The sequence below is a fragment of the Pundamilia nyererei genome, unplaced genomic scaffold (assembly GCF_000239375.1).
Source record: "Pundamilia nyererei isolate P.nyererei 1_Seehausen unplaced genomic scaffold, PunNye1.0 scaffold00147, whole genome shotgun sequence".
NCBI lineage: Eukaryota > Metazoa > Chordata > Actinopteri > Cichliformes > Cichlidae > Pundamilia > Pundamilia nyererei.
Genome location: NW_005187548.1, coordinates 719,727 through 730,351, shown reverse-complemented (window position 1 = coordinate 730,351; position 10,625 = coordinate 719,727). Strand labels below are relative to the sequence as shown.

Here is a 10,625-nt window from a genome sequence, read left to right as displayed (position 1 = left end):
AAAAAAAAAAAAAAAAAAAAAAAAAAAAAAAAAAGAAATGTGCTACACCTCTTACCCTTTGGTTGGGCTGCATTCACTGCCTTTACATGAGCCTGAGTTGCTGCTGCTGCTGAGAGAAGCGTTTCCATAGGGATCTCTATTACTGGCCGCAGCCGGAGTGCGCCTGGTACACAGTAAGAGGAGACATGTTAATGTGTTCCTGGCAACACCATGGAACCACAGTCCAGACACTAAGTGAGCTGCTAAGCTAAACCATGACAAACGGATCCACAGTGCAAACAGAAATGAATGGAAAACACTTCAATCCAGGTCCACCACCATGCTTATACAACACAGGTCTACACAGATACACAGAGTACAATATTTCAGCATGTCGGCCTGAGAAACAAATACACACACTCCTCTTGGCACTCACAACAATGCTGAAACTGAAAAGGACATCAAATTAGCGTTACTCAATGAAAAAAGAAAGTTTTCACCAGAAGGGAACTAAAAGAGAGCAATCGGACAGAAAAGAAGAAGAGAGTCAGACTAGACAGGATATTTTCTAGAATGTGGCGTCACAAAACATTTACAGCAGTGCAAAACATCTTGCCATTCCCATGCTTTAAAGGATCAAGACTGATCGGGAGGAAAAAAGAGTGAGTCGGAACAGACCGGGAGCGAGGGGTAGAGGGAGAGTTTGTTGAACGACCGTGGCGATCCGGAGACTTGGTGGAAGTGTATCCCTTGGTCGGTGACTTGGTCGATACATAGCCTTTAGTTGGGCGCATTGACACCATACAGCTTGACTCCATGGGCACGTAGTCTAACTCTATGAACCTGCAGTAGTCAAACCTGACCAGAGACAAGAGGGTGTTAAATCACAGAGGGTGGCAATGTGCCTGCTGCACACTGAAAGGAGGTAAGGTTGGTTGACATTTAGCATATCTCAGCATAATTTTAAAGTGTAAGAACTCAAACAGTGAAGTGGCTCAGGAGAGCTTGCTTTCTAAAAGCCATGCTTCAATGTTGAGGCTCCTCTGTTTGGCTTCCTATACTGCACCGCTAATAGGAGCAGTTTACTGCTATGAGGCTTTTACTGGAATGTAAACTAACACTGCATCCTGAAACACAATTTACAAGTGATAAAATGTTTTAGGTCTTCTAAGAGCAACATGGAAGTAGCTGCAACAACAATAATTCATAAACGCCCCATTTTAACTCGCAACACACTTTCACAAAACTATCTCAGCAAACTTATAGAAATTTCGCCCCACTTTTGATGACAAGTGCAAACTAGCTTAGCTAAAAAAAAGTTAACTTTAAGACAACTGACACCTGTGCAAAACCACTATAGAGACCAAGTAAAACCACATAATATCAAAGAGTAGAATTGGTGGTGTATATATATTTTCACCTCTAGGCATTTTTACTATCCAGCAAAACATGACACAGTTTGTTAGTACAGTTTAATTATATCAGTGGTAGATAGGAAAAAAAAAAGGGTTATCTGTGATTGGCAACTTCTGTCAGCGTCTGTGTGGTTTTAAAGTCTATAATGAATGTTCACCAACTGAGTTACTGTTGTTCTTTAACAAGGACATAACTGTTGCCCAATCACTGGACACCACACTGGGAGGGGAGGACAAGCAGGGTCAATCAGAACAGCCATGATGGTATTGGACACAGGACACGAAAACTCCACACTAAACATGCACATAGTCTTGTATATAACTCGTCTCTGTCTTTAAACTTTTTGCTGTTCATGTCATATATATGTATATATATAAATATATATATCATACTTGATGATAGTCAGTGTTTCCCAGAAATACATATCTTACTTATTTCACCAACACAGAAAAACTAATGAAGCACAATGTTTTTGCAATTTGGCTGAATTTTTTTAATTGCTCTTGAGTTCATTTCACTCTATTTTGAAAGTACAGTTGTTAACTATGTCATGTTTCCATGATGGCAAAGTGACGATCTCACTGTTCGGGGGGTCCTCAGCTTCTTCTTCTGTTAGCTTTTCTTTCTCCAGCTCCACCATCATGGACTGCAGCTTACAATGCTAATCTTGCAGATCTGGAACAAGCTGGAGGTTCACTTTAAACCCAAATGCACAGCTGCTGGAGAACTAGTTCAATTGCTGCTATGTTGAACTCCCAGAAGATCACGGTTGCCAATTGCAGGTCAAAACTGTTTGACTGTTGTCACAGGATTTTACTAACTGAGGAAGTTGCTAGATAAACAGCTGATGACTGAATTATTAGATATTGGTAAGTGGCTGTCTTAATCATCTCAGAGTTCAGCTGTGAGCTTGAGGGCCACATTAATCAAAACTTCAAAGACTTTTGGAACTAATGCTGCTAAGCTGACTCCACCAGGGCTCTAGAGCAGAACAAGGACTGCTATGGTCTGCTGCCGTCTAAGACAATGGAGCTGAAGTCCATCGACACAATGAGGAAGTTACAGGAGAAGAAGCTAATTACTGTCCTGTTATTGTCACAAAGCACCTATGGAAAAGTTTTTAAATTTACTTCTAAAAAAAAATTAAGCAATACACCAAGTCCAACTAGTGGTGTATGAAATCATGCATGCACATGTGTGCACAAACAAATGACCAAACAAAGAAACAAACTAAAAACTCTTGCAACACTATAAATGAAATTTTGAATTTTGAGTGCCCTGTAAAAGATTAATAATAATTTTACTCAGGGTTTATTTGAGCATGCAGCTAAGGTTCAGCAAAGGTTCCAAGTAATTTTACGCATGAGGTCAAGTAAAAAGAACAAAAACCTTAATCACCTGGATTATGTAATAAACCGCTGGAGACAGTTTGTAATACATTATATTTAAACTATTATTGAACGCACGTCTGTTGTTTCCATTTTTTACTGTATATTTTGCTACTGAACTGAGTCACCGTGTCCTGTGTTACATAATTAGGGAGGAAGCCAGATATTGACAGCTCAACACTTGATAGCACAGAAATGGGGAGAAAGAAGCAGCAGAAACACTGAGCCTGGAAAATACACAGTACAACAGTGTTTAGGGCATGACAGTTCATCCCAGCCATCTGCTGGGATGGAACTAATGTCTGGGGTGTGGGTGTTGTCTGCTTGAGGCAAGCATTTCCCAGTTGTCAGGTGTTAGCATGAGTGGGTAGAGAGGAGTGAAGAGATATTCCTTTACGAAAGCAACTTTGCTCAAGAGGCTGAAACTGATTTAGTAAACAATATCTCGATAAACCAAAAGCACATTCGCATTACAGGCAATGCTGCTGCACATGAGTGTTTCACACAGTGCTGTTGAGTGAGTGGCTGCGGTCAACCAGTGATCACAGTATGCACATTAAACGTGCCATTTATACCGTGCATGTAGCCACTAAACCTAATCCTTGAAAGATTAGCACCAATTCTTGCGTTTAAGTGCATGATAGTATCACAGACTCTGTATTCGAAGGTGATGTGACACAACAACACGCACACAGTTCTTGCCACTTTCTGTGCTCCTTACAGGCCACAGACTGTATACATGTGTTGAAAGTAGCCACAATGACACTACCCTCTGATTTGGTTTGAGCATTTTCCACATTACCATTCTGATTTTTGTACACTTCAGTCAAGACTTATCATATCCATGGTAGTGACACAAGGCGTTTATGTTATTGTTGAATCTATTTCTATTTATATCTATCTATATCTATATCTATATCTATCTATTTAAAAAAGTACATCATGTTGTTTTGGATAAGTCTTGAAAATAGCAACCGAGGCCACAACTCCAATCAAAAAATGTTTATAAAGATATCATGAAGTCAAACAGAAGTCATTTTGCTATAGCCCTATGTATAATAGACTCCAGGCATGCCTGCTTTTTTGGGACCACATTTTTACATTACAATGCACCAAATAGGCATGCTCCCCAGGTGAAGAACAAGCAGGTGACAAAGTAGTATAAGAGGAATGACTACTTGGCCTACGGGTCTCCAGCAGTCTATGTCTGTGTCCACAACGGAGGATAATCTTGGCTTTAAGATTTAATGCACTATAAAGAACTATGCTAATTCCGCACTAAACTAATCATAAACCTTTAGCCTTTATGTTAACAGTAGCATGGTGCAGGTTTTCTTGTAGCAAACATCATCTAAAGTAAATGAAAATATAGCAGATTTTTGGCAAATTCAATACATAGACCTCCCTTTGAAAGTCTCTTGTTGCTTTACATAGTTTAAAGCTAAATCTTAATGAATAACAGGACTACCTTATAAGTCATCAACTAGCTCTACGCTGTATAAAAGAATAAGTCTTTTAGCATTGATTGCATGCAAGTACCCATCTAGTATCCAGAGGTAATGTTAGCTAACTAAACAAGCTAGCTACTGATGGTAAACTCTTCAGTTTACCTGCACATACATGTCTGTGTCTGCTAAATTATTCTTATCTATGCTGGGGATGAATATTTATCCCAACTTCTGAGTTTCAGTACTGCGTCTTAGATAAAGTCTTCGGTGCAAACAACAGTCAAATAAAAAAATCGACTTTTACTTTTGGCAGTTGTGATCCTATGACACCGTTTACGGTAGATCAGGATCTGTTCTGTTCCAACATTTTATTAAACTCACAAACACATTTTTTAGCATGAAAACTACCAAATAAAAGATCAATTAACTAGATTCACAGCATTAGGAGACTCAAATAAAAAATCTACTTTGTGCCAACCGCTTGCCTGATCGTTGACATTGAAATTCCCTAAAATGTGAGCTGTGCAGCTTTGCAACAGGTGATGTTGACAGGAGAAGCCACACACCTGACTGCAAAGATTAATCCTAACCTGACCACGTTTCACTGCATCATTCACAGGTTAGAACCTTAAATTGCCTGTGTGCTGTTGTTTATTTTTCCAACATTTAATTTCCAATTTTGGTTTTAGTGGCTACAGTGCATGCCAAAGCTACAGCTACAGCTATGGAGCATGCTCTCTCAGACTGTAACTGAAGTGTGTCTCACGCAGGGGGCGCGGGCACAGGAATGGCCACTGGTGCTGTGGCGGTTGGCACAGCAGTCCCCGACCCAGACGCCGGCTTGGGTACCGGCACGGGCGAGGACGCCAGTATTTGCTGCAAGCGACGTTTGGGCTGCAGCACCTTCAGAGGGTTGAATCTGAGGAAAATAAATAAGAGAGAGGAGGACACCACAACTACACGTTGATCCGTCTGCAGTTACACAACTTTTCCTGTAAAAACATTAAACCCTCCAGACAGATTCAGCTTGGTTCCAGTTTAAGAGACCATTTATCAGTCTGTGCCCAACACATACACCATAGCAAGCAACAGCTAGATGACAGCAAAGACTATTTAACACATCAGCTGAAAGAAACGACACATTGGCTTTCTGTGGTATTAAAGTACTGGTAGTGTCAAACTGGACCACAGAAGAAAAGCAATGTCCATCACTCATGCATTAAGTATATAACAACACATTACTGCAGCATTCACATTCCGAAACAAGTTAATGGTTGTGCGAAAGTCAACAGTGGTCCCTACAGACAAGAAATACATCTTATCCTTTATCCTGTGTCCAGTAAACAGGCCAGGTTAGTCCAGTGGCTAGAGGAGAGAACATCAATATACTCAATAAACTCTGTTCAAGTCGGTTGCTATTTACAGCATTTAGAACATACACTGCTATGAAAACAGTATTTGCCCCCTTCCCAATTTCTTCTTGGCACACTCACAGCCTTCAAACAAATGTTAAAATTAGACAAATTAGACAAACAGACTGAGTTTATATAAAAAGAAAAAAGTTATCTAAACCTAACTGGCCTTGGTGGAACAATAATGACGGGTTACGCCACCCTTGGCAGTAAGAACTACAATCAAGCGTTTGCAATAACTGGCACTGAGTCATTCATATCGCCGTGGAGGAATTTTGGCCCACTTAATTCAAAAAAGAGGTTAAGATATTTGCCAAAACATCTTAACTGGACTTAGATCCAGACTTACTTTGAACACTCCAAAATTATAGTTGGACTTACTGTTTTGGATTAGTGCTGCATAAGGTTCAGGACACAAGCTGAGGGATGGACTAGTGAAAGTGAACAATGTGGTTGATCACAACAATTTCGTAAATAATAAAGAGCTATTCTATTCTATTCTATTCTATTCTATTCTATTCTATTCAATACATTATTTAATTAGGGAGAACAATTACTTTTTCCGTGTAGGGCCAAGGAGTTTTGAATAACTTATTTCCTTTAATAAATGAAATCATCATCTAAAAACTGCATTTTGTATTTATCTTTGTCTAATATTAAAATTTGTAAGATTTATTGTCATTGTAAGAACACTGTGAGATGGGATTCCAGAGTGCTACCTCATTTGGAAAGGGCACAATGAATGTGGAATGTGTGATGATCTCAACATGTAAATGTTGTGCAACGACGGTTGCATATGATTTAATTTTTGCGTGATGCAATGTGCATAAAGTTAAAAGATTAAACCTAATAAAAGAGACTCTTTCATTTGATTCAATTTTATATGATGGATTATGCAGAAATCCAGCTCAAGGCCACTTATGGTTTATTTGGTTAACTTGTGGCTGACATTTAGCTAATCTGTTGCCCACACATGGGGTGGCTGTAGCTCAGGTGGCAGAGCAGGTCAGCCACTAATAAGAAGGTCGGTGGTTCGATCCCAGGCTGCCTCCTGGCTGCATGCCAAAATATCCTTGGGCAAGATACTAACCCCATGTTTGCCTACTGGTGGTGGTCAGAGGGCCCGGTGGCGCCAGTGTCCGGCAGCCTCGCCTCTGTCAGTGCGCCCCCAGGGCAGCTGTACAACAGTAGCTACAATGTAGCTTGCCATCACCAGTGTGTGAATGGGTGAATGACTGAATGTAGTGTGAAGTGCTTTGGGGTTCTTAAGGACTGAGTAAAGCGCTATACAAATGCAGGCCACATATGGCTGACATTAGGCAGCCAGGATTGAGATGCCCATAGGTCATCGCACCATATGGTTTGTCTTCAGAACTGAGCCAGAATACGGCAATGTTTCTGTCTGGGAGTAGTAGAGATAATAACTGTTGATTTAAATGTGCTTTTGTTGTTTTTTTGTTTAGCATGACCTTATTTTGGATACTACAGCAAGATTAGAAAGGAACATTATAAAAAGGTGATATTTTGAGATGTATGTATTGTGATGTAGTCCTAGCTGTGTATATTATTATTATTATTATTATTATTATTATTATTATTATTATTATTATTATTATTATTATTATTATTATATGTGTATATATTATTATCATTGCTGGAAAGCTGCATGTTTTTGGGGAACCATATGTTCGCCAATCCATCGTTCTACAGAACATGTTTCTATTTCTCCTTCCATTTCACGATGGTTCCTACATATTATCAGAGACCGAGACTTTGGTCTCTGATAACAGAAAAACTTAAAGTTTTAAACTAACAATGCGCAACTTGTAGATCCCAAAGATGGTCCTAAGTTAAAACTCTTTGGAAACTTTTTTAACCAACCAGCAAAGATATCAATGACATCCACGAAAAGCAAGTGAGGTCATGTGATTCACTTTATACAGTTAATCCAGCTTTCTTTTTTGACTTAAGACGATTTAAGAACAATTCAAAATGGGGTTTTGACAGGATAATCTGTCCCGTAATCTGTTTTTCATCAGTGAAACAGAAGAAAAAAGTTTTTCCAGTCTTTGACACTTGTTTGTACTCCAAATTTATTTATTTATTTACACAAAAACATTTACTGCGGAGCAATTGAGCATAATGCCACACTTGTAAAAATGCACTGATGGGAGTGGAAAGTTCTGTGGGTGACAAAGCCAGTTCATTTCAGTAATGACCAGGGCAATCTACCAGGAGAATCAAATTAGTGGGATAAAAATGAGCCGACAATGTAAGCGCAGGTTCTGTGTTTAAGGGGAATCAGTATATATTGATATAAAGCCCAAGTCTCCCATCACAATTTGATAGGGAGTGTGTGGAGTCTCAGAGGCCAACAAAAAGCTTCTTTTCTGGATAATTCTGAAAGCTCCTGCAAAGGAAATACAGCTTTGCTTTATATGAAAAAACTGGAGAGCAAGGACTGCACCAATAAGCTGAACTCATTTCAGCACAATATAAATTTTATCTCTTTATTATCCGCTACTGGTAAGAGTAGATGTTACAGTTAGGCAATGAAGAGGTGAAACATGCATAATAAAAGCACCAACACTATTATCACTAACATTTACAGTGATGCTGGATTCAATTGCATACACACAGGTTTTTAAAGTAGTGAAAAAAAACAGCTGCCTTTAAAGTAAAAGCAAAAAAGCTGAATTATGATTTCTCACAAAATTGCAAAAGACAGGAGATGAGGAGTTTATTGAAGAGTGTTTGGTGTCTGAAATGAGATAAACTGCAAAATGTGTACTTCTTTATGTTTGACCTTCACGCACACCTCACACCTCACCAGGCTGGGCCTGGATGTTGCCTGCAAGCCACACAATACTCAGGGATGGTTTAGTATTTATACTTTTTACTCTGTTTAGATCGTGAGGCAGGACACTTTAGACTCTTGTGGTCGAATTGAGCACAATAAAAAAAAGATACTGGTTTTTAGCAGATGAATCTCATTTTTTGCTTCTTATTTTTTTATTTTACAGACAAAAAGTATTTAAGAAACGATGAATCACTGAAATGAATTTTTCTCTACTTATTTCTCAGGGCTCTGAGACACTACAGTACAATATGACATACTTATTCCCTGCAGACTTTTCAACCATGGTTACCTTGCAGTGCACAGAAAGCCCATAATTATCACAGGTGAGCACAAAACAGGTATTCACTCTACTTACCGGCGAGAGACCGATGTAGACCTCTGATTGGGCGGAGCAGGGGCAGACATGGAGCCAGGCAACGTCTCGGGTTTCTTGTGCTCTAACCTTTTCTCTGAGTTTTTCAGCTCTATACTGAGAGCCTGCAGCCTGACAGAAAACAGACATAAGCAGTGAGTGAACACAGAGTCACACAAAGAAAGAGAGGACTGTTACACACTCAAATAAAGCGTGATTTCTGCTGACTGCCCATGTGCACCGCTATAGATGCCTTCATCAGGCTCCCTTGTGCTACTGACACAAGCTGACACTTAGCTTGCACAGAGTGGACATCAGCGTTCAGCAACAAATCACATTTCAATCATGTGGTACAACTAGCCAATCACCACTTCTTTGTCTGTTTCCAGGTCAAATAACAGTGGCAGAGGTGAGCAAAGAGAAGTGAGAGTTGCATCTGCATCTGGACAGATTTGGTTCAGTTTTATTTACATAGCACCAAATCACAACAACAATCACCTCAAGGTGCTTTATATTACAGCCCCCTATATATGAGGAAGCATCTGGCAACACTGGGAAGAAAAAACTCCCTTTTAGCAGGAATAAATCTGTAAATGTACACATATATACATGTTGCAGGTTTCTGCCACAGCTGTAGTGTAAGTACGTCCAAAAATATTTACAAATAATATCCTGCTGAGTTGTATTGTGAGAGAGAAAGACAGGCTAAAAGAGAGAAAAGCGGATGAAAGAAGAACTTAGAGGGAGGAAAGAGGAGGATTATTCTCATCAATAATACACCACAAACAATTTGGTGGGCCCTTGAGAGGCAGGTTTCTGTATGTGTGGAAACGCAGGACGCCTGCTGTCAGTCAGCTTCCTGCATTAACACTTCTCTGCTGTGTTGTTTTCCTATCAACCATGACTGCCTCGCTCATATTCTCTTCTGCTTCTAAAGTCGGCGAACAAAGACAGTTGAATGAAAGACAGTTTTTCAGTCAAATCCTGTCGATACTAATAATCTACCTACTGTAGAACCTCATCCACATCTGAGCTCTAACTTTAAATCCTCTTCCATTGTTCCTCGGCTCTCTATCATGATTTTAAAGCTGGTCTAAGATGTATTGTTGCATAGTTAGCAGTGAGCAAACTAAACCACAGACCCGCGCAGTGGCACAAATCTCTATCCTAATGAAAACACACACACGATCCTTAAGATAGTGTTTTTGTATAAACCAGAGGTCGGCAACATGCGGCTCCGGAGCCGCATGCGGCTCTTTAGTCCTTATAGTGCAGCTCCACTTGGTTTGGGAAAATAAATTTGTTTTTTTTAAGTATTTAGCTGAAGCGTATTTTATTTATGTTTATTTATGTTCTTTTTAACTTGTAGTTCTAAATTGGAAGAGTGTTGTGATATTGAAATATAAAATTATATTCTATTATTTTTTGATTGCTCAAAATAGGCGTCATACCCGCGGAAGCCGGTATACCCGCTGAAACGGCATGCATTTATCGAGACTCCAACCCCAGGTAGGCCAATTATGGATCTTCGGATCCACATTATGTCAGCAGCTGTTCTCCACCGTGAACTACAGTGGGGCAAAAAAGTATTTAGTCAGCCACCGATTGTGCTAGTTCCCCCACTTAAAATGATGACAGAGGTCAGTAATTTGCACCAGAGGTACACTTCAACTGTGAGAGACAGAATGTGAAAAAAAATCCATGAATCCACATGGTAGGATTTGTAAAGAATTTATTCGTAAATCAGGGTGGAAAATAAGTATTTGGTCA

General features: G+C 39.6%; 1 protein-coding gene across 3 annotated transcripts in view; it reads right to left on the bottom strand.

Annotated features, from left to right (window-relative positions):
* snphb (syntaphilin b) overlaps nucleotides 1–10,625 on the bottom strand; it is a 28,852-nt gene that overhangs the window by 5,906 nt on the left and 12,321 nt on the right. The window contains exons 2-5 of one of the 3 annotated variants that reach the window (XM_005744641.1): nucleotides 8,859–8,987; nucleotides 4,998–5,150; nucleotides 658–837; nucleotides 56–163 (exon numbers count right to left, since the gene is read on the bottom strand). In XM_005744641.1, coding sequence (XP_005744698.1) covers nucleotides 56–163; nucleotides 658–837; nucleotides 4,998–5,150; nucleotides 8,859–8,908 — 491 coding nt within the window. In that variant the 5' untranslated portion in view covers nucleotides 8,909–8,987. The remainder of the gene's footprint in view (nucleotides 1–55; nucleotides 164–657; nucleotides 838–4,997; nucleotides 5,151–8,858; nucleotides 8,988–10,625) is intronic. The other 2 variants (XM_005744642.1, XM_005744643.1) reach the window with 2 other exon arrangements.